This window comes from Equus asinus, chromosome 1, assembly GCF_041296235.1.
Source record: "Equus asinus isolate D_3611 breed Donkey chromosome 1, EquAss-T2T_v2, whole genome shotgun sequence".
NCBI classification, from domain to species: domain Eukaryota; kingdom Metazoa; phylum Chordata; class Mammalia; order Perissodactyla; family Equidae; genus Equus; species Equus asinus.
In genome coordinates, this window is record NC_091790.1 from 195,883,299 (window position 1) to 195,907,197 (window position 23,899).

Here is a 23,899-nt window from a genome sequence, read left to right on the forward strand (position 1 = left end):
TGCTTCTTGGGAGCCTTCTGCCTATAAAGACGTGAGAGACATGGGTTGAGATGGGCTGTGGACCCTCTCCCTTGGGGTCTTCAGGAGAGGGGATCTTCCCCTTTTGCTGGAAGAATGAGAGTGCTTCTCTAGAGACTGAAGGATGGACAAAATAACCTTTAGTGTAAGACAAGAATTGAAAGGAAAATAAGGAAAGAAAGAGTAGATACCTAGGCAAGGAGAAAGCATGCTCTCACCCAGGGTGTGGGGAGATGCTGGCTGGGAAGGAGGAGGGGGTCACCTTGTGAGATATTTTTCTGCATTGTTGGGGGTTGGGGCAGTGTGGGGTGGTAATGACCTCTGAAGCCTTGCGACTTCCAGTCTAAGGAGATGGAGGGATCGATAAGGTTAAGGTGGGGGTTGTAGATGCCCTGATAAGCAGGGGCTGGCAGAGGAAACACTCAACCCATTAAGCTAATCCTGGAGGGGGTGGGGGCGGGGAGGGGCTGGCCTGGTCAGAGCCGCACAGAGCAGGTGCACTGGGGCTTCGCCATCAAGGGCAAGGTGCCCAATCTGGGAGGAGGAAAGCAGGGCCCAGTGAGTGGGCCCCCACCTCTGGATCTTCACTGTCTCACTTGCTCTTCTCTGCCTGCACTGTCCTCTCAAATGGGAGGGGCATGTATGAGTTGCCCAAGGGGGACCCAGCTGTACCACCTATCCCAGCTGGTGGCTGGAGCTTTAGAAACTCCTTCCTAATCTTTGAGGAGTTCCCTTCTCTTCTCTCCTCTGGCTTTCCTGCCCACTACTCCTTCACCTTTGTCATATTCCACATCACCATCCTATTTTTCTCTTTTCTCCTCTCATTCTTCTCCATACTCCTTCAGCCTTCTGCAGGCAAGGACACCTACAATCTCTGTCAGGTAGCAGCTTCCCAGCCCAATGATGCCTCAGAGTCCAGCATGAGTCAGTAATGCCTCCCAGGTGTCCAGGAGGAGCAGTCGGGAGCATCTCACTATGCTGTCAGGTCCCAGAACCCCTAGGTGCCAAAGCAGCCAGACCTCTAATTCTGATGTGATAAGGAGGAGGAAAACACATAGTAGCTGCATATTATTTTTCAGGAAATATCCTCCCACCCCACATGGCCAGAGCCATAAAGGGAAAGGATTTGAATACTATACTTTAAAACATTAACAGTGATTATCATTGGATGGTGGAATTATTAGCTTTTTTGTTTTTCATATTTTTTAACATTTTTGTACCAGGCAAAAAACTTAAAGGGATTCTTGGTTTCCTGCAAGAATTTATCTTTTCTCAGCAAGGGGAGTCGGGCAGGTGGGAGGCATGGAAATGGAGGTAATGGTGCTCAGTACAACCCGGTTCTTTCCATACCAGCCTGCCCTGTAAGACACTCCCCACTCCCAGGCACCCTCCCCGTCGACACCCCCGGAGCTGGAGATGGCTTCTATTTTAGCTGGGAGCCAGGAGGCTCCTCCCCTGAAATAGCCCGGGGGAGATTAGTGATTTTTTTTCACCCAAGCATCATTCCCTGGGCCGACAGACAGGTCAATGAGTGCAAGGTGGCGGTGAGCAAGGTCATCTGCTTACTTGAATCTTTCCTCCCCCACTGCCAAGTGACCTCCTGTACCACTCCCCAGCCACCCTCTCACCTGTTTGGATCATGCACAGCCCAAGACTTGAGGATCTTCATTTCTGCATCTGATTTGGGCTTCATCCTGTGAAAGCCACTTTCCTTCGAGGAAGGCTGCATGGAAGAGTGGGAAGATGTGATATTCAGAATCACAAGAGTTGATCGAGGATCCTGCTCTGCCCCTTATATTCTGTGTGATCTTGAGTAGGAAAGTCATTTCTTCTGTGAACCTCAACTTCCTCATCTTTATAATTGGCATCATAAAACTGTTACTTTGAGTCCTGGTTGCTATGAAGATCTAGTGATATAATGGATGTGAAAGTATTTCACAAACTCAAGTCATTTTTGTTGTTCTCCACAAGATGACCCACTATGGTCATCCTAGAAGCCTCTGTTGTCCCCAGCTGGCTACTCTCCACTCTCCTGCCTGGCCATGGAACTCTCTAGTGAGCTGGAACAAGGGTCAGGCCCATGGCTGTGATGTCACAGAGCTCATGAAGTCAGAGGTCCTATGGAAAGGAAGAGAAGAAATCGGCGCTGGGAAGGGGTAAGGGCCAGGACGGGGACAAGAGAGGGAGGTGGGGGGAGCCCACTGTGCATACTGTGCACCAGGGAGTAGGGAGGACTGAAGGCCGCAGATGGGCAGGCCCATGACTTCCCTGGGCTCCCAGCTCTGCAGGGCAGCATTCCTGGCAGCCATCCTGCTGCTGCTGCGGGTGAAGGAGGTGAGGCCTCAGAAAGGGAGTCCAAGCCCCGACGAGAGGAGTCAGAAAGAGAAAACACCATCCACAGGTAGGTAGAGACAAGGGAGGCAACATGGGGAGCTAGGAATCAGACCTCTTTGCAGTCAGGCCCAGATTACTTACCAGGTCAGAATGAAATCTAAGATCGATTTGGGTTATGGGAAATAATCCCAGTCCCCTGTTATTGTAGTATGAAAGCATCATGTAGCGTCTAAAGCAGGGGCTGTCAGCCAGGGCCATATTCAGGGGCACACCATGGGCTAGTTGAAATTGCAAGTGGCTTTCCTGTGTATGAGCACAGGTGCATTTTTCTGAGAAGAGGGTCCTTGGTTTTCATCCTTTTCTAAGGTGGTCCTTCACTCCCCAGATGGTATAGCACTTTGGAGGAGGCAGTCGGAGTTGGAAATGAGGTGTGCGTGCACTTGAGTTGGGGCGGTGGTTGCACTCAGACCAGAAGAGAACTCCACATGGAGCATCACCTCTCTGATCAAGAATAAGGATATAGGTGGTTGAGCTAAAGCCCCAGGCCCTAACTCTCTCCATATTCTCCAACTTTCCCTTTCTGGTGCAGGCCAGCGGTAGGGTAGCGGCAGGGTAGGGTCAGTCCTCTCAGTGCTTTCCCCTCTCCCCTGTTCCAGACCAGGTTCAAGAGCAGTTCGAAGAGCACTTTGTGGCCTCCTCAGTGGGTGAGATGTGGCAGTTGGTGGACATGGCCCAGCAAGAGGAGGACATGACATCAGAGACGGCAGCTGTTCATGACCACCTATTTGACCTAGCCTTCTGCTTTAATCTGGCCAGCATTATAGTTTTTTTATGAGGGACATTGAGGCTGAGGTGGTGGCCTGGTTCCTGGATGAGGACCTAGATGTCTACCTCCGCTTCATGATAGCTTACTGACCCTCTCTCTCAACTGGGCTCCAGGTCAGTACTCCCAAGGGAGACCTACACACAGCTAACTGCCCCTTGCCAGTGGTCCTTTACCTCAGGATGCAGCATCAGAGAGATCCTGGAGCTGGCCTTTCAATTGTCCATCGCCACTGCCTGATTGCCTCCCCACACTCTGAGCTCCGTCTCCTAGGGCCAGGGACACCAGACCCCTGCCCTCTCTCCCACACTTCTCCTGGCTTTGTTCAAAACAGCAGATTAGGAGGAGGAGGCAACAACAGTAAAAGTAATAGCAATAAAATCTTGACAACAATCGGGGGCAGCTTTCTGAGCTTCACCAAAGCCCTTTTGTGTCCAACTAGTCCGTTTAATCGCCCAACCTTTGGCCCACTGACCTTTAGACCCACCAGTTCACCAGTCATTGGTTCTTTCCTTTTCCTGTGTCTATGAAACTCTACATAGCATTTTCTCCCCTTATCTTTTCTGACTTCTAGGCATAAAATGTAGCAGGAAAGAGTCATTAAGAGACAGGCAGAAGCCAAACGCTAGTTTTTATTTTTGGAACAAAAGGTGAGAGGAGATATTTCCATGATTCCATGGAGGGACGGTGAGATGTTGATAAATCTGTTAGATCTGTATTGAGGTCTCTTTGGTAGCCAGGTTACCAGAGTGGGCAGTGGCTGGAAGGGTTCATGAGGGCACCACGTGGACAGCGGAAATATCTGGCAAAGTCTGGGATGTTGCTGAGGGGCCCGTGGATTCGAAGGGTGGGAGGGCTGTGAGTGTCCTGAGAATCCTGGGTGCTGGGATCCCCACACATCACCTGGGGAGGAAGAGAGGTCCACACAGGTAAGGAGAATAGCAGGGTAGATCAGGGTCAGTAGGACAAAGCAGACCTGGAGACTAGGAGCTGACTAGGGACATCAGAGAAAGAAGAGAGCAAGGATAGGAACAAAGGGTCTCGCAAAGAGAGGAAGAGTATTTGCCACTTGCAGGTCATTTAATCTGTCAGTAGGGTCTGGGGGAGGGCCTGGCCATGTAATCAGACCATTTGTAAGTAACTGAGAGGTGAGGTGTGTTGAAAGAACTCTGTGAGGGGGTCTTCAGGTGCACTGAGGAATTAGGAGCAGTGCCTGTTGAGGGACACATGGTACTTAAGGGGTTATGTCAGGTGGGGCCCACACCTGGGGGCAAGGTCTCTGAGGAGGAATGTGGTCTATAGACAGTTTATTAAGGGTCATTTTTATGGGGTCTGGATTTCTAGGAGAAGAAATGAGAGAAGAAAAATGTTGGGCTCATCTCAGGGAGGGATTTGGAAGTAATTTTTTCATTTTTTTTTTTGGAGGTGCTGAATTTGGTAGATGAATTTGTAGTAGCATGAAAGCAAAGTCCCGAGAGGGTGTGTGTGAAAGGCTGACAGTGGGCACATCTGCATCAGAGGGCTGGGGGCATTTAGGAGAAGATGTCACATAGAAGAGAGATTCTTTGAGCATTAACAATGGGGTGTTTATCTGACACGAAGCACGCTGTGAGAGTTGGCAGCTGCCTACCTGGGCATAGCTTCGGAAGAAGAGTTGCTGGGGGCTGAGGTTCAGGTTGGGCAGGACAGTCTCCCCGCGGTGCCATAATAGCCTCTTTCTATATGCCTAGATATGGGGGTGCAATGGAGAGTAGTCCTTAGGCTCCAGACCCATGGCCATTTGCAAGTCTGATGCCCTACACACAACTCCCGAAACCAGCTCATGGCCCTTTTCCCCAAGTTCTGCACTGACACACTGGTGTGAGCCTGGTGAAAATGTACTTGCCAGAAGAACTATGGATATCCTAGAAAAGAGGGATCTATTGTGTAGGAGGGGCATCCCCAAGTTGCCATCTGTTCAGTGGCAATGTGAAGGCCAGAAAGCTTTGTATTGTTTGCATGAGAAGTGGTAGAACGAAAACTTGGGGACAGTGTTTATTCTGCAGGCAAAAAGAGATCCTAACCCTTAGGATGTGAGTTACCTTTAGTGCAATAACTAGCCCCCCTGTGTCTGCAGCATTCTCCAGGAATGTGCGGGAGCCATTGAAGGAGACTCCTCTGGGTAATGGAAAGGCAGCATAGAGGTGCTCCAGGCACAGCAATGCCCCCTGTAGGGCACGGGTGTCACAGGCTGGGCAGCCTCCAGGGAGTACTGTTGAAAATGGGGCAGGAGAATGAAATGGTGAGGTATGGTGCAAGGGTAAGTGCATAGGGGTACCACAGACAGAGCTGGCTCCCAGGAGCATTGCAAAGGTTTCAGTACTGTCCCACCTGGAGCCTTTGCATAACCTCCCTTTCTCCTCCTCTCGGCCTCCTTTGGGGCCTTCACCTGGATTCCCAATGGCCCCATTCCCAATGGCCCACTGTTACCCACAGAGCTTGTAGAAGACATGCAACAGCTCATGGGCCATAATGCTGCCAGCAGCGCCAAAGTTCACAGCTCTGCAGAGAAAACGGTGTGTCTTACCTCCAGAATCCTTCAAAGTTTTTGGCTCCAATTCGCCAACAACAAGTGCCATCCATCATAATATTTTTTCATCACTTTTGGGAAACTTCCTCCCCACCCTCAGAGAATGGCCCATACCTGGGGTAGCCAGGGTGAAAGAACGGGGGTTGGAAGAGTCCAGCAGGGAAGACCACCACATGGTCAGATATTGAGTAGTAAGCATTGACCTCCCAGGGAAGCACCTGCCACCTGGGGGAAGGGCATATGAACACCAGCTCCATCATTTATTGCCCTCCTCACCAGACATACGCAGTCCCTCCCAACTACTATCTCTGTTCGTGTTTCCCTGAGACCCCAGCTTGCTTTCCTGTGAATTTTCGATGGATATCTGTGGAATGCAGTGTCCGTGTCTCCCTCGCTCTCATACCTGTGGTGAGGAGAAGGCTGTAAGAAGCTCTGGATAATTCTAGCTCGGAGGGATCGGACACAGCTCAGGTGGGACTGCAGGTAGCTGGATCCAAGTTGTATCTGGAGGAGGCAGGAGGTGACTCGGACACACAGAGACAGATAGAGATGCACGTTGACATGCCCTGAGGGGTACATTTGAACCCAAACAGATAAACTCTGACACACAGATATCCCCAGTACAGAGGAGACCAGCACAATGACACCACCACAGATTGGTACAGACAAGCTTCACACATATCAGCACACAGATAAACACACTCAGGCAAGTCACAAGAATGCTTGTGTGCCTGTGTGCACACACTCATCATGACCTAAAACTTTCCATTCTTCTGCCAGGAAGACCCGCAGTGTGGATCTTCATCCATAAAGCCCAGCCAGCCCCAGGGTAAGGAAGGGGTGGGTTAGGATCACCCAGGGAAAATGGATTGTCTGCTACTCAGGTGGGTCAGGGGTGTGAGAAGTTGAGGACTAAGGAGGAGTTGGAAAGGGCAGGGACTCACATCGTTGTATTCCTGTCTGGCCAGTGCTGGCTCCAGGGCCCATTCTGGGGCCCCCATCTTTACTTGAAGTTGCGTGACCTGGGGAGAGACACAAAAGTTAGAAGGAACTTAGCTACCTTGAGTCTGTCAGACAGAATTTCTCCTGCTTACTGCCCTTGTCCCTGCCTTTTATATTGTCCCTAGGGTATGTGTGTCACACAGTGGTATCTATACTTGCTGTGTGCCCTTGTGCCTGTTGAACTCTCCTCCAGTCACTGCGATCTCTTGATCTGATACCTAATTCCACCCCCTGCTCATTCCCACAGTCTCTTTCTCCTGGCCTTACCTTGTCCTGGGCCTCTTTCTGGGTCCTCTCATCCATCCAGGGAAGACTTCTGAGACGAGTGATGAGGGCATCCTTGATCTCAGTGAATAATTCCATGGCCTGTGGGCATGAGGGGATGGGAATAGAGAAACAGGATCAAGGCCAGCCTCGGTCTTGGGTCCTGCCCACTGGGCCTCTGGGAGGAGGCCTTGGCCCAGAGAAGTTGGCAGAGAAGGGGGAAGATTTCAGAAAGAGAAAGTGGAAAGTAATATTTACTAGTTGACCAAAAACCCAGGGTACAAAGATCTGTGGAAATAGAAAGGAAGTGCCAAGCACAGAAGGAGAAGGTGGGAGCTGGTCATGCATGTGGGTCAATAGGGGAAACAGTTCCTTTCTGTGGGGAGATATCAACCTCCAAGAGGAGGGAGACATCCTCCTGACTCTTGGCCAGGCAATGGGCTCAGAAGGTGGAGGGAAGAAGAGAACCATTATTCCCTTCTCTGCTCTTGAGGGCCCTTGTCCTCACACACTCTTTATCAAGTCATGCATATCCTCTCTGCATCTTCCTGGGATCTTAAGCAAGCTGAAGTCTTCTCGGCTTCATAACATGACTGTGTAGTTACTGCTTTCCCAAACATCTACCATCTTGTGTATATCTTTTCTTGATGGAGAAAAATGGATGACAATACCAGGAACCTGAGTTTGAATCCCGACTCTGGTATTTGGTAGCTCTGTGACCTTGGGCAAGTTACTTAACTTCTTTGTGCTTCCGTTCTCTCTTCTATAAAGTGGGGATGATACTAGGAATTAAAGTAGTTCATGCAGAGTGTTTACAAGAGTACCGGACACATGGTAGGCACTCAAAAAAGTGTTCAGTATTTATCTGCATTTCTTAAGCTTATGTCATTCCTTTCTCACGTCGTTTCACGTGTTGTTAAAAAATCACAGATAAGAGGTCATGGAGTTCAATTTTCTCATTTTATGGTTGAAGGGACAGAGCAGGAAAGTTGGGTGACTTGTTCAAGTTAGTTTATATTGTGTACACTTTGTGTCCCATAGCTAAACTGTGCAGACCCTCGAGATGCAGCATGTCCTCCTTTGGGTTCTCTCTCATAGTGAACCCTCTCTCTGTGACTGATTCCCTGACCACACATACCATCAAGAAGGACAAAGTCAACAGAATTAGGAGTAGATGGTTGAGTGGGAGGAGGTGGAGGGACATAGGCTGGGAAGAGCCCTCACATACAGCACTTTGGGTGCTCGGGCTGAAGGCCTCACGAACAAACAAGGCTGCCAGGGTAGGCTGGAAGTAGTCTCCTGTCTCCTTCACGCACTTCATCCATCGAGGGTGGGTGGGCTACAGAGATAAAAGCTAGAATGAGTGGCTCCCATCAAGGGTTCTTCCTCCTCCATTTTCCCAGGCCAGTCTTGTCTAGATCTCACCTCCAGAGGAGGCTCTCTTTTCTGGACTTTCTGAGTTTGTCTCACTTGACTCTATTATCCCCTTTGGTGATACACATGGGGTTATTGCTGCTCAGCAAAATAGGGCTTACGTTCTCCTCCAGGATTAGTCTCATGTGCCTCGGTTGGGCAAATCATCCTTGTTTATTGCCAATTGAATTTGAAAGCAAGGCCTCTGGGGAGCATCCTTCTGGAGAACTGAAGGGCTCCTGGGAAGGAGAGGACTAGATGCCAAACCTCTTACCTTAACAAGTCTGTTGCCAACCCCATCCCCACCCGCCGCACACACAGCCCTGGGAGCCCAGCAATGACTCTCACCCTCCCGTGCTTCTTTGCTTAAAATGGAAATTGGAGAAAGTAATTCCTCCCTGCCTTCCACCAGCTTCCCTCACTCTCTAAATGGTGGTTGTGGATCATATGGTAGAATCTTGTCTAATAAAGGAGAAAATTATCAGAATGAAATTGTGTTCTAGATGCCATATTGTTTGGTACGAGAAGAGGATAAAATACTAAATCTGTGAATTCAGAGAGCTAAGAAACTTTCAGCCAAATCGGGGAAGGAAAGATAGGATAAGACAATAGATATCTTCCACCTCAAAGGCAGAGAGACAGACAAAAACTCGAGAAGGCCTTGGCAACTAGGGTGTTTTTTTAACAGCAGGATGGAAAGAATAAGAAACACCAGAGAGGGATGCTGGGGAGGTTTTTGGGGTGGGTTTGGATGGCTTTGAAGAGTTGACCAAAGTGCCGGCCCAGAGATGACACAGGGCAGATGGAGAAACACATTCAGGGGCAAGGAATAAGGGAGCTGGCCTAAGGGAAAGCTGAGCTGGGATTTATGAAAGACCAGCTCATGTGCTAATTTGAGTTAAGTGAATGAAGTCACAAGACTACATTCCTGTAAGTTACTTACTCCTCACAGAGAAGGTAGTTAGGCTGCCACTAAGCTCTCTGGTCCCAAGATTGGAGAGAGAGTTTATGGGACTTCCCACAAAAGAGGAACTAGAAAGGGAAGGCCACGATTGTCATTGTTGAAGAAACTCCCAGTTCTGCCTATAAGGACATTTATTATTTTGGAGGTTGCTCCAGACTTGTTTGCCACAATTTTGTGTTCCTGTCCCCACACCATGAGGCCTGTTAAGGGCTTTCTCCTCTTGTGAGGAGAAGGGACTCAGACACTTTCTATAGTGCACTAGTTGGAGCTCTGAAACACAGATGTGAAAAGCAAACATGAACTGAAAGGAAACCTGGGTCTGATAGCAATGACTGGGTCAAGTTCAGGCTCTGCTGACCGTCTTCAGTGTCTGTCCCCCACAGGCCTCCCGAGGAGCTTGGCTTTGGGGCTGTACCTGGGGCAGCAGCAAACAGCATCAGCCTTGAGCTTGGTAGCATGGATCTGCCTTCCCTTTCCATACCTCCCGGTTCTTGAGTTGTTTCCTGATTCCTTTTGTTGGTGCCTGCCCATTTCTCCAACAGCCTTTCTGTGCCTGTCCCCATAATCTGGTCCGTGGCAGGCCCTGAACTGGTTACTGGAGAGCATAGATGCCACCTCAGATTACCCATTACTCACCCCTGTGCAATTCTGGGATTTTTTTGGTCACAGTTGTGCTGGGTCACATATGCTGTGAGCAGGAAAGTAATTTCCAGAATCTATAAATAAATGTAGGCCTCAGGGGTGGAGGTTGACAGGTTATATATTCATCTGCTGGGAGTTGTGAGTATCTGTGCTGTCTCTCAAGACACAGAATAATAGAGTATACCATACATACTGAAAATAGAGAAAGAAAGAGAGAAATAGAGGGAGGGGAAAAAATCATCACCAAAATATAGAGGATGGAAGAAATGCTTCAAACCCAAGATAATGAGGCTCAGTACATTAATTTTAGGACACAGAAAAAAAGTTGAAGATATAACCTTAGAACCATGAATAATATATGAGAAATGATAGAAGTCAGGGAAAATCCTAAGAGTCTGGATAGAAGCAAAAGTTTATCCAATTTTCAGTAGGAGGAAATCAGATTTTAGAGATTACAGGCCAGCCGGGAATCCTTAATGCTAATTTCTAAGCAAAATTCTAGAATGAATCATTAAACCAATTGTATTTGAACACTTGGAGAATAACGTGTAACTGCTAAGGGCCAGTGTAGGATCACTGAGCACAAATAATGCCAAAATAATAATTTCTCTGGTTAAATGGTTTACCACACTAAGACATACCATAGACCAGGAGTCACAAACTACAATGGGGGCCATGAGGTAGCCTAACTGAGAGAAGCAGTCCATTATCTGAACCACAGGACGTGAAGAGGCCATGACAAATGAGAGCATGCACCCTGTCTGAACCCAGCTGCATCACTTAGCTCCAGTCAATTGCTGCCCTGGAGAAGGCTGGCCCGGCGCTGCACAAGGCTCACATCTGACTATCGGCATGCCATCTCCTAAAGCTTGAATGTTGGTGACTAATTAAAAGTTGCTAAAGGCTTTAAAAGCCAACAAAACACATCCATAGGCCAGACTCATCCTCAAGGACCACCTCAATGCTACCTCTGAACAGAGAATTCAACATTTGCGATACGTGGATTATTAACTTAAGCACCTGTCCTTCAATTACATGAGCCACAAAACGAGACTAAGGCCTGTTCCAACTTCCTCACGCAGTTGCTTGGAAGATCAGGTGAAGAAATACACAGAAAGTACTCTGTAAATTCTAAAGTGCTACCCCACTCTGTTGGCATTATTTTGATTTCAAGAAGGCATTTGATAAAACCACAAATTAAGTCCTTGTGAATTAGATAGGGAAATCTATGTCAGGCGATGGAGTAATTTGAGTAGATTCTCAGCTGACTGAAGCATAAAGAAACATCAAAGATTAAAGGCGCCAAGTTAGTATGAGCTTCCCTGACCATCTTACTGAAAATTGTAACACACTCCCTCCCCACCGAGCACACGCTCTCTCCCTTTCCTGTTTTGTTTCTCCACAACTCTTATCACCACCTAACATACTGTATTTATTTAGTTTATTGTCTTTCTTCCTCCACAGGACATAAGCAGTCTGAGGGCAGAGATTTTTGTTTGTTTCATTCACTGAGCCTAGAGAAGTGTCTGGCATACAATAGTTGCTCAATGAATCTGTGTTGCATAAATGAATGGATGAATCTATAGCTAGGTCTTCAATAACCTGACCTGATGCTCTTCCTTCTTCAGCATCTTAACAATGCTCTAGATGAAGATACACTAAATAAAACTCCAAGTGACCCCAGGTAGAAAAGGAAAGGTAGTATAATGGATGATTGAAATAAACGTTAAAATTATCCAAATAAATTGAGATGTTGGGCTCAATACATATAAATACGTCACATCTAACCAGCACAATGTGAAGTCCTGCTTTTACTGCCTAAAACTCAGCTTCTCAAGTTTAATAAGAGAAAGATCTGTCTTACCAGCTATTTTCATTGACTATATATTCAAATTAATTTTAAAAATATGGTCAGATAATGAGACCTAGCAGTCTTTCTGAATAAGGGCACTATAAAGTAGAATTCACCCAGAAGAATATGGTTAGAAATCTGTAATTGATACACATTGGATAGAACCATAAATTTTGGTCTAATCAAGGCCAAAATCTTGGTAATGTTTTTGACTCCACTCTCCCTCTCACACCACACATCTGTCAGAAATCCGATTGCTTACCTTCAAAATATATTCTTTTAAAACATAAAATAGATAAGTCCTACGAGCCCCTATTTCAAGGAAAGAAAAGCCAAAGTCCTTACAGTGCCCTCCCAGGCCCTGCATGGTCCCCTCCGTCTGTCTCTGATTTTTTCCTTACTGTTATCCTATTTGCTTTCTCTCTTCCAGTTGCACTGGCTTTCTTGCTGATTCCTAACACCTGGGGCATACTCCAGAAGCGACAGACACAGCCTTCTATGCAAACCTAATCATGTCTTCTCAGCTACTAGGCGGATTCTTCATATTGCACTAAATTTTACCCAGCCTGCTCTAGGCCTTTTCCCAATGAAATGATATCCCTTTCTTTGCCAGAAAATCCCTTCAACTCTCTAGACTTTGCTTCCATCCTACCTCCCGTACAGAGGTCTCACTGGTTATTCAAACTCACCCTGATCTCTCCCTCTTAGGAACTCCAAGAGCATCTATTGTCTAAACCAGAGTTCTCTTGGAACGCAGCTACACCCTTTCATTTACTTAGCGTACAGCTGCTTTTGTGTTACAAGGACAGAGTTGAGTAGTTGCAGCACAGACTGTATGGAACACAAAGATAAAAATATTTATTATCTTGACCTTTATAGAAAGAATTTGCCAGCTCATTGTCTGTACCACCCACTTATTTCTCAATCCTGCACAGTAGGTGGTTAAAAACATGGCCTCATGAGCCACACAGATATGTTTTGGAGTCTATTCTTTCACTTACGAATTGTGTGGTCTTAGAAAAGTTACTTGCCTTTTCCGAGGACCTCAGAGTGTTTCTGGGAGGATGAAATAAAATCTTTCATGCTAGCTGTTCCCTGCAATGCCTGACATAGAGTACTCAATGTATAACAGCTATTATTATTATGTGTCATATTTGGTACTGTTGTTCCAGAAAGGTCAAGCGGCTTCCCCAAAGCCACACAACTATTTGTTGGTAGAGCTTGATTCAGCTTTTAAGCCCAAGGACAATTATACATCCTAATAGATATATAAGGATGTATATAATATATATAAAGGATATATGTAAGTATATAAAGCATGGTGACTAGCAATTTTTAGCCTTCTAAGTTCTTTAAGTGTGAGTTTCAACGTTAGCGCTCTTACAGTCTTCAAGAAGCACCATCACGCCATGGTTCTGGGATTTACAGGAAGTTGGTTGTTGCCGGGGATTTTGTAGCAACCAAGAAAATTTTGTTGCAATCCCAACTACTAGGATTTGGGGCTCTGTTCTGCTTCACTGGAGTCAAGAGGAAGGATGGACAAAAGCTTGTTGGGGATTAGCTCCTCTGAGTGAAAGTCCTAAGGATGAGTGCGTCCCCTTTGCCCCCACCCCACAAGGATTAAGCACACAGACCCTGGAGCCAGACTGCTGGAGTTCTAATCCTAGCTCTATCAACTCACTAGTTATACTACCTTGAGCAAGTTCCTTCACTTTTTTACCTCGATCTCCCCATCTATTAAACAAGGACAAAATGGTGTGCCTGCCTCATGGAATTTGTTGTGAGGATTAAGTCAGCTCATATATCAAAAGGGCTTAGAAAAATGTCTAGTACGTTATAAAGTCTTAGTAAGCAATAACTACATTCCAGTCCCTGTGCATACATTTCCCCTCTTTGAATTCCACAGATGTTTCAGGTTGCCAAAGCAGTGAGTTTCTCCAAGGCAGAGAAATGGCCCACAAATTATGAAAACAAAACAAAAAAAAAACAACAGTGATTTTTCAAGACTACACTGAGGCCTCCATTGAGATTGGGCCATAACTAGCTTCCAGATGCCTCCACATGTATTTGGATGTGTCCAGCCTAGAATTTCAAAATCCTCAGTAAAGGAGTGTCTCCACATCTTCTGTAACACAGTAGGCTTTGGTGAATTAAGTGCATTTGCTACGTAGCCCTGTCCTCAGACATAGCAGGATCTGCACCACGAAGCCCACAGTGTGGCCCAACGGATCTCACCGGTTTTCAGAGATGAGCTCTTTGTGAAGGAAATTTGGACATCAAACATTGGAATCACCTAGACAGAGGGCAGGCCATTACTTGCAACACTCGTGTCTCATCTCAGTGAATCCTAAGCTTTAGGTCCAGGTCCTCAGATCACAGAGCTTAGGATAACTAGGCAAATAGTTGAGGGGTCATGACAAAAGAAAAGCAGTTCTTGATAATTTTAGAGTTTTATATTTAAACTTTAATACTCAGCAAAAGGCCACAGAGGTAGCCAGATGTGAGCCTAAAGGTCTAGTACCTGGCACCTCAATTCTCAACGTAAGTATTGTATGCCCAACCTGTCTGCTTCCATGGAAAGCCCACACAGTGAGGGGCATCTGCCTTCATGCTTCCTCCCTGCGAGATATATGCTAATATTTATTCCTCAAAATGGCAGATACTCTTCTAGCCCCCATTCAGACAGGAATTCATCCCCTCCTCTGCTCACCAAGAGTGGTCGTTCTGTCAGCTCCCGTAGTTTCTGGTTCAGCAAAGTATGCGCCTCCTGGAATTTACTGTCCAAGACTGGAGAAAGGGACCCCACCAGCCCCAAGATCATGTGGCTCTGCAGAAAGTCCCTGTGGAGAGAAGAGACCCACACATACACTCCAGGGCTCTGGGGATCCCTCAAGAAAAGCCTCTCCTTGTGTAAGCCACCTTGATACTCAGGGGAAGCACCTTTTCCTCTGTATTTATAGAAAATCACTGTCTGACATGGGAACAAGTCAAGAAGAGCTTTTCTTGGTGTGGGTTGGAGAATGATAGAAGGAACTAGATGAAGACTGGACTTAAAAGATTAAACAAAACAGATTCATCTACTTTCACAATCAAGAAATCTCAGCTCATCTTAAAATGTGTTTTCTAAGCACAACAAAGCTGGAATCCAAGACTTTCTTTGCCCTGAAGGTAACTCTCTCACCAGGTGTGATTTTTACCCTTACATAAACCTGCTCACACTGGAATGAATGGTGGTTTGCTTCCCTCAAAAAGAATTTCTAGGTGTTGCTGTCACTGAGTTACCGTGAAAAAGTGCCTTGAGCCCAAGCCCCTGGAAGGAAGCCACCGTCTTCAGGGGGTGGCCACACAGGTATCAAGGATGGCAGATATCCCAACACAGAGTCTCATTCTAATGTCCCCCACAGTCCCCAGCTTCCTGACCTTTCCCACAAGGGCCCCAGAATGATCTCACCACACCTGAAATAGGCTTTCCCTCAGTTTGTCCCCCAAGAGCACCCCTAGCTTTCACCTCCTCTACCCACCCATCTGATATGCCTCCTCTTCCCTCCTACATCCCTCAGCTGCTGACAAGACATATATGCTGGAGTTGTCCCCAGTGACTAGCTTTCCAGCATCTCCTACAGCTCAGAGGTTCTTCACAGGCTTCGTTCTATCCTCAGCAAACCCCGTGTCTCACTGGGACCTATGTCCCTCATTTCGTGTGTGTTTTCCATTTCCCATGCCCCCAAGCCTCTCATACCTCCTGTTTCCTCCATTCCCTCTTGGGCCCTCCAACTAACCCCTTCTCTGCCCCTACATATACCTGGGTCCTTCCCATTTTCCTGCATAGCTGTTGCCAGTCTGCATTCTCCAACGTCTCCTCTGTTTGTAAGACTGCTGGGCCTTCAAATTGTCTCTCCATTGCCCTCATACTTCCCCAATCCCACCTGGGGCAAACCTGTGCTTTGACAGCTGTTCTTCCACCAGGTGTGACATGTTTTTCAAATACTCCAGGTCATGGACCACAAGGGGCTGGGAGGGGCTCAGGGACATCGATGTGAATATCGCTTGCAAGCAGGACAACCAGTCAATGGCAGGGGCCATTTCCTTAGAGGAGAGATACAAAGGCTGAAGGGAGCCAAGAAGGAGGACTGGAGGCAGGACAGCGGGCTTCCCCTCCTTCAGGGTTTGAGAAGGTCTGGGGAGGAGGGAGGATGGGGAAAGAATGGAGCCAGAAAACTTATGGATGGCAAGGAATTAGGGAATGAGCAGAAAGAATACAAGGAGGTCAAGAAAGTTTGGGAGGGAGAATCCCATGCTCATCCTCCTCCAGTCCCTGGTTTAAGGCACCTGCAGTTGATCAATAGTGACCATCTGGAAGAGCTTTCCCTGTGCCCGTCGCTGTTCCGGGGGTCTCAGAAATTGAAGCAGCTGCGAGGTAATGGAGATGGACATGGCAGCATGTTCTTGCACCTTTCTTGCGTCTCCTCCCAGCAAGGTTCCCAGCTGATTCAGGTAAGTCAGGTATTCCCGCACGATCTAGGGGAGGGACAATGTCAGTCACAGCCACCAGCAGCCCCTACCTTTCTCCTAGAATCAGAGGTCAGGACCTTTGTCCACAGTGCCATCTTACCTGAGCATAGTTCTTCTGTTCCTGCTCTTGCTTGACAGGAAGGTCAAACTCTGGCTGGTATATCTGGACACAAGAGAGACTGGAGAGAAGTGGGGAGTGTGGAGGAAGGAGATGGCAGATGTAGGGAGATGGAGAGTATACCATGGAAGATGGCCTTAGGAGAAGGTACAAAAAGGAACTAGAGAAGGAGCGAGAGTGCAAAGAGAGGGAGGGATGGGGGGTGGGTAAGGGGCGTGGGGGAGAGTCCAGACATGGAAATGTGGAGAGATGGTGGGTATTTCAGCCAGTTTTGGGGTGCTCAGTGGTAGAGAGGCATAATAGCCCATGTCCTGAGGGGAACCATTCCCTGTTCTAGGGCCAGGTCTAGGGTTAGCGGAGTGAGATATCCATCTCAAGTGCAAAATTCAAGAGGTACTAAAAACTCAGTAATCAATATAAATAATACCTTACTTGATATTTTTAAAAATCAAAATGAATGCTAAAAATCCATGTAGAATAAAATAGCAAAACTTGGCTCATCGTGGATTTTCTTCTGACAACCCACAATGTATTTTTTTAACTGGAAGTATAGTTGACATCCAGTATTGTATTAGTTTCAGGTGTGCAACATAGTGATTTGACATTTATACACATTACGAAATGAGCCCCCTGACAAATCTAACAACTATCTGTCACGGTACAAAGTTATTACACTATTGACTATATTCCCCATGCTCTACATTACATCCTCGTGCGTTATTTATTTTATAACTGCAAGTTTGTACTTCTTAATCCCCTCCATCCATTTTGCCCATCTCCCATCCTCTCCCCTCTGGGGACCCAGTTTGTTCTTTGTATCTGTGAATTTGTTTCTGTTTTGTTTTGTTTTTCTGGCTTTGTTTTTTAGGTTCCACACATAAGTGAAATCATACAGTATTTGTCTTTCTCTGTTCAATTTATTTCACTTTACATAACACGCTCTAGGTTCATCCATGTTCTCACAAATGGCAAGATTTCATTCTTTTTTATGCATAGTGTATTTTTAATACATTTTGGAGAAAACGTTATTTTTTCAAAAAATCTACAATGAATAAAAACTTGATATTTTGTTCATCATGGATTTTTGCATTTATTTATTCATTTGCATTTATTATTTTGCATTATTTAGCTTGATTACTGAGTTTTGGGTACCCTCTTAAATTTTGCACCCTAGGCAGGTAGCTCACTCACCTTCCTTTCCTCACTTTAGTTCTGGCACTGTTGTGTCCTTGATTCTATTCTGAAGATCTTTGCTCTTACGCTTTTCTTTTTTCTTCTCCAACTATAATATCCCACACCCACCTTGAGCTGTATACTTCTCCCCTATCTTGAAAAAACTTTCACTTGCTTCCTTTGTCACATTTTATGTCCAAACTTTAAAGAACTGAAAGTTATCTATGCCTCTGCTTCAACTTCCTTACCTTCCTCCTAAACTCTGTACAATCTGTGCCCATTTTTATAACTGTTTTGATACTGTCTTCTAGAAGGTTTCCAATGTTGAATTCTCATTCCTTATTTTCTGAGCTTGGAAATCTCTGGAATCAATGATGACTCCTCCCTCCTTAAATTGGCTCCTCCTTGTCTTTGTGGGTCACCTGCACTGGTCTGACTCCCACCTCCCTACCTGTTCTTACTCTTCTCTGCTCCCACACCCCTCACTGGGGTGCTCTCTCTGTAGTCCATTCTCTCTACTTATTCTTCCCCGTAGAGTCCATCCAGTCTCAAATTAATGGAAACTACCTTTCTCCTCTTCACACCAAATCAAAACTGAGGGGTCATTTTCCAATTCCTCCATCTCCTTTGTTTATGTTTAATCAGTCATCAAGTCCTCGTCATGGACCACTACCACTAGGATGAAGTTGCCTACATGCACATGCCTGGCCTTTCCTTTCCATTTCTACCACAATCATCTTAGTTCAGAACCTCAAAATTGCTCATCTAGATTCCTCAACATCTCCAGGTTGACCTCCCAAATCAGTGACTCTATTTAAGCTCAAATTATGACCATTGTATTTGCAAGGGCTTGGTAGCTCTTTTTTTTTTCTATTATGCTAAAAGTTATCACCTTTGTCTGATGTTTTAGGCCTGGAATAATCAGGCCCAACTTCATGTCCTCAGTTTTACTTTTACCTCCCACTGCACTACACTGTTATACCTAAATCCTCTGTTCAACAGACCCACCTCCTCACTGACCCCACAGAGGTGGTTGATTCACAACCACCATGCTTCAAGGCTCAGCTCACATCCTCCCCTCTCTGAGTCATTCCTTAATCATTTCAGCTCTTAACCAATCTGTAAAGGCCATATCAGTTAAACTCCTGTGTACATCCTTTAGAGCTGAAGTTTAGAATGTCTCATACTGATTATAGTTCTTCTTGTATATTCATCCTTTTGTAATTTTGTGGGATTTTTGAGAGTAGGGGCCAAATTTATAGCATTGCATTGCCTACTGCAATACTGATGCCTCCTGTGTTTTTATTTATTTACTCGTTCAACAAACACCTCATGTGGGCCTCTGGATGCCTGGCCCTGTGCTAGATCCTGAGGAACAAAGGTGAATAAGGTGTGGTCCTGTTCTTAAGAGATTCACAGTCTTCAATATGGTGTTAAACACTGAGAGCGTGGAAAAATGGGAGCACAGAACAGTTTACGTAACTCATAGCCAGGGTGTCAGTGAAGATTTCCTGGGAGATATTATAAGCAAAGCCAAACTTTGAAAAATATGTAAGTTTTCCAGGCTCAGTGTGGGGGATTGGGGAGTAATGCTGTAGTCAAAGGGAGTCATATATGCAAAGAACTGAGGAATATTGTACGAGCTATCAGTGAGTGAACATGGCTTGGGGTGGAAGGGGGAGATAAAGCTGGAGAAGTGTGTAGGGGTCAGATGCAAAAGGACTTGCAAGGCTTTGCTAAGAATTAGGAACTGCATTGTGATGACCTGGTGAAGCACTGAAGGCATTTAAACAGAGACGATAACATAATTAGCTCTTGGTTTAGAAAGGTCCTTCTGGCAAAAATGAAGAGTAAATAAGAGGAGGGCAATACTGGAGATAAGGGATTAGTTAAGAGGTTCTTGAGGTAATCTAGATAAGCAGTAAAATGGAACAACAGAACTACATCTGTCTTCCCAGAACTGGCCCTGCTCCCTTCCCTAATCTCACCTAGTGTCCCTGACTCTCACATCAATAATTTTCCCTAAAGGTAGATCTCTTCTCTACATTATGTATTTGTCCTATTTACCCAACTTTCAACCTCTTTCTAAGAGATGATAATCTAGAATTCAAGGCAGGCCCAGTTCTCACGGTATTTTTGCCAGTGCATCCCTCACCTGGATTACTGGCAAGTGTGGAGGGGTGGGATGAGGTTGCAGATCGGCTCTGAAGAATGGGAAGTGATCATACTGACTCATCAGAAGTCTCAGAGTTCGGTTAAAGTCCAAGGAAGTCCAACTACCAGAAATTCGCCACCCTCCAAGCTGGGAAGAGAGACAGGGCTCAGCATAGGGGTATAGTCTCTGAGACGCATCCCCCATTCCTCAAATAGCTGCTGCTTATTGAATTCTACTCTTGAGTCTTTTGATTTCTCTAGGGTTCCACCTCTATCCTTTTTTCTCTACCACCACCCGAGGTCCTAATACTTCCACAAGGCATTGCCATTTCCTAAAACTTGGAGATTCTGAAACATGGGGATCCCTAAGAGAGACACCCATCCTCTAGGGAAAAAAAAAATGGCAGTCTCGAGCATACATTGGTCCTATGCATTATGTATGTGGGAGAAGTTGATGCCCCCGGTTTCACCTCCTCAATAATTTGTCTGAGGGGACCAGCCCCTGCAGCCTCAATGGCATCTGTGTCCATGCAGAAGCTGTAGAATTGGAAGGCTTTCTCTTCCCCAGAGCCCGGGTGCCAGGAACCTGGGGCCTCTAGAAAGGAAATATGGGAGAATTAAATGAGTGGGGCTGGCACAGAGACAAGCAGGGATGGTAAAGACAGAGAGCTTATAGGAAAGAAAGTGAAGACTCTCTGGGAAATGGGAGGAAGGTGAGAAATAGAGGGATGAGGAAAATTGAGAAAATAGGAAATTGGACTGGATCCACCTGATGTAAGAATAAGAGCAGGGAAAAGGAGTGGGGAAAAGACACTGAGGAAAATAAAGGAAACATGAGAAAGAAAATAAAGAGGCAAAGACAGGGAAGAAAAGGAAGAGATGAGAATAAGTAAGATAAAGATAAAGGAGAAAGAGTAGAAGTGGAAGGCAGGAGGGAGCTGAATGAAGAAATTAGAAAGATTCAGGAAACCAGAGAAGTTTGAGGGATTGGAGAGAGGAAAACTCATAAGGAAAGGTTTAGCACATAGAAGAAACAAAGGCGGGCTCCCTTAGTCCAGACTCTTCACTCTTTGATCCCAGGAAACAAACAGACCCATGACAATTACCCAAACAAGTATCCATTGGACTCATCCACACTCTAATATTGAACATCTCTCCCTTAGTTACCCTGAAGTCTTTTCATTCTATTGTGGCTAGTAGAATTTGTCCTAAACGTATTTTTTCTTTTCATCTCTGTGCCTTAACTGGAAGCATGACCCTCCACCAAGGAAGAGCCCACTTCCACTCTTTCTCCATCACTGGAAGGAGGGCAGAGAGATATACTTATTTCTCTCAAATTCCAACTGATACTATCAACACATTCTCTGGGTTCCCCTACACTGGAAATGCATGCTTATCATATATATTTGTATTCCCATATCCTTACCACCATCCACCACCTTCTAGGGACCCACTTCCAACCTTCTAGATGGCCTCAGTTCCTCCCTCATAGTTTTCTTCTCAGTTCTTTTCTCTTCTCCACAGTCACAATCTATAGGAATCTTCCTTAACTTGTGTTTTTAACTTGGCTCTCCTTTTCTTCCAGCATAGCTTTGTACTTATCTGTATTCTCTCCCTTACATGCAACCAGATAAAGCCCTCTCCATAACTTCTCACTCCACTAACCCACTTCTTTCCTCCAACCATCATCTCCAATCATCCATCCCCATTGTCCCACCTCTTCCAGTTCAATTTACATGCCATTGTCCAAGGTTTCAGTGGAGAACAGGACATAATGGTGAGAGAAGAGAGCTAGAAGCAATGGAAGGGAGAGGATTACACTGACAAGGTGACATTAGAAGACAAGAAGGGTATGAAGGCTAGAGAATGAGAGTAATACAAGAACTGAAGTGCAATAGGTATTGAGGAGATGCTGGTAGGGAAAGATACCAGCATAGGATAGAAACTGAAGATTTGGGGGAGATAACAAAGAAGATAGAGCTTTGTAAAAAGGAGAACTTGGAGAGAACAGAGTAATCATGGATAAATGGCAAAGGAAAAAGGACAGGGATTAGGTAAAGAAAAGATGAAGAGAGGGGCCAGAAGAGATTGAAGAGTGTTGGTGCCAAGATGAAAGTTACAGTGACAGAGAAGCAAACTGAGGCAGTTCCCTGAGAGCCCATTGAGGATGGTGCAAATCAGCTGTCCCCCAACCACACTGGGTTCTAGACTCAGAGTCACGCACTGGCACAGAGAATCTTCCACCCTGCATTCCTTACCCAGTATTCTCCGAAGTCGGTTCTTGTTCTCCTCTGCAAGAGCCTGAAAAGAATTACTGATCCCTTTGGCCTGTCCACAGGCAAAACTGAAGAAGTCGGTACAGGGAGCCACACTGGTATTACCAGAGGCCAGGTAACGAGCCAGGAGATCCCAACACACACGCGTCTCACAAGGACCTGTGGGGAAAACCTCAGAGCTGGGAAAGAGAGAGAGACAATGGCTCCCCCAAGGGGCTAGGCAAAGGAAAGCCAGGTGAGGAAAAAGGAGAGAGACCCTGGTGAGAGGGAAAAGATCTAACTGGTGGCCAGGGGTGAAATTCAGGAAGGAAGAAGTAGGGAATAGGGGGAGCAGGAGGGTCAGGACGAATGGTGAGTAAGTCAGTGAGCCTGGAGCCTCAGGATGACAGACAGACAGATGGGGCCCAGGACGGAGGGAGGGCTGACAGGGTTGGGGGGATTCCAGGATCTTGCTTACGAGGGCCACAGCTCCCGAAGATGTAGAACAAGAGCACAGAAGAACCAAGGAGCAGACTCAAAATCAGGACAAGCACCAGCATCCTCCTGACCATGCCCCACACTCTGCTCCTTTCAGTGGGGGGCTCCTCTCCTAGAGGCCTCTGTGAAGGGAACCAGGAAGTGAAAACACAATAGGAAGGGGATGAGGAGGGAGAGGTGGGGGAAAAGGAAGGGGAGAGAAGAGAGAATTAGTTAGTGCTAGGGCACCTCTGGACAAAAATAACTCTCTTCATTCTCCCTAAACCCAGTCCTCTTCAAAACTCTGGGAGATAAAAAAACAGGGCTGTTGCCTGTCTTGGGTAAGGATCAAGCAGGCTGTGAGGGGGAGAGTGTCTGTGGGATGTTAGAGCTGGAAAAGATGTCATAAATCTGCCCCATGCATGTCAAGGGGATCACGTACCTCCTGCCTCCTGAGAGTCGCCATTCCATGCACCAGTCTCAGTCCGCCTCTCCACCCTCCTGAACTGAGTGAGGATGGAGGAGAGAGAAGCTGATTCAGGGACAGGGGTCCATTAAAGAGAGTTGTGTCAGGTAATTTTGACGCGTCCCCCTCCTTACCCTCCCCCCCCACCACACACATATTTTCATCCCAGTGCATGTTCCCAGATGGGCTTCAGAATGAACCTCTCCCCTGGATGTATCATGACTTCCCTTCCTCTCCCATCAACTCCCTTCATTCCCGTTTCTACTCTCCAAGCCTCACATTCCCTCCTCTCTGGTGGGGGCAGGGCATTTGCACACGACAGCCACCCCCAACCCCCACCCTAGGCATCTGACTCCAAAAGGTAATGGTTTTCTCCAGGGAACTTGCCTTCTGTCTGTCCTCTCTGGCTCCCAGAATCCTTCCTGGTTCTGCACTAGGTGCTGAGTCTGAGGAGTGGCATTCAGGAAACGGCCTCCCTCCTACCCCTAACCCCAGTTCCTTCTTCCTGGAGAAGGGGCACTTCTGCCACTAGACACCCCCGTCCCCATATACACACTATTAGCCTCTGGGTGGAGCCTGTTTATCAGTCAAGAGACACCCAGGCCTGCCCTCCTCCTTTATCTCAACTTCTCAGGGGTGAGAGGGAGTCTTCACTCCCCAAACAATCTTGCCTTTGGGTGGTTCTTCTTGCCCTGCTCTGTGGCTTTGCTCATGGAGTTTTTTATTTATGAAATATTCCTTCTTCTCTCCTTTGTTCTATGATTGAAACCTCTTGGGTCCTTCTATTCTCAGGTCAAATACCACCTTGCACAGGAGGTCTCACAGCTCCGTGCCCACTCCCCTACCACCAGCATGCTTGATCA

The 23,899-nt window shown here is 46.5% G+C and overlaps 2 protein-coding genes across 2 annotated transcripts; one reads left to right on the top strand and one right to left on the bottom strand.

Annotated features, from left to right (window-relative positions):
- The first annotated feature begins 2,277 nt into the window (after positions 1–2,277).
- On the top strand, positions 2,278–3,563 carry LLCFC1 (LLLL and CFNLAS motif containing 1). The gene is made up of 2 exons (XM_044770236.2): positions 2,278–2,419; positions 3,009–3,563. Exons 1-2 carry the CDS (start codon positions 2,278–2,280, stop codon positions 3,185–3,187), a joined length of 321 nt encoding a protein of 106 aa, XP_044626171.2. The 3' UTR covers positions 3,188–3,563.
- A 226-nt stretch (positions 3,564–3,789) lies between these two features.
- Positions 3,790–23,566, bottom strand: KEL (Kell metallo-endopeptidase (Kell blood group)). Its single transcript, XM_014845210.3, has 19 exons — positions 23,424–23,566; positions 23,013–23,076; positions 22,572–22,713; positions 22,097–22,273; positions 20,309–20,433; positions 19,840–19,986; positions 16,494–16,556; positions 16,211–16,399; positions 15,819–15,967; positions 14,592–14,721; positions 8,239–8,349; positions 7,014–7,112; positions 6,689–6,766; positions 6,148–6,248; positions 5,859–5,969; positions 5,649–5,716; positions 5,257–5,426; positions 4,806–4,901; positions 3,790–4,078 (listed from the first exon to the last, which is right to left on the bottom strand). Exons 2-19 carry the CDS (start codon positions 23,034–23,036, stop codon positions 3,917–3,919), a joined length of 2,142 nt encoding a protein of 713 aa, XP_014700696.1. The 5' UTR covers positions 23,037–23,076; positions 23,424–23,566; the 3' UTR covers positions 3,790–3,916.
- Positions 23,567–23,899: the final 333 nt, after the last annotated feature.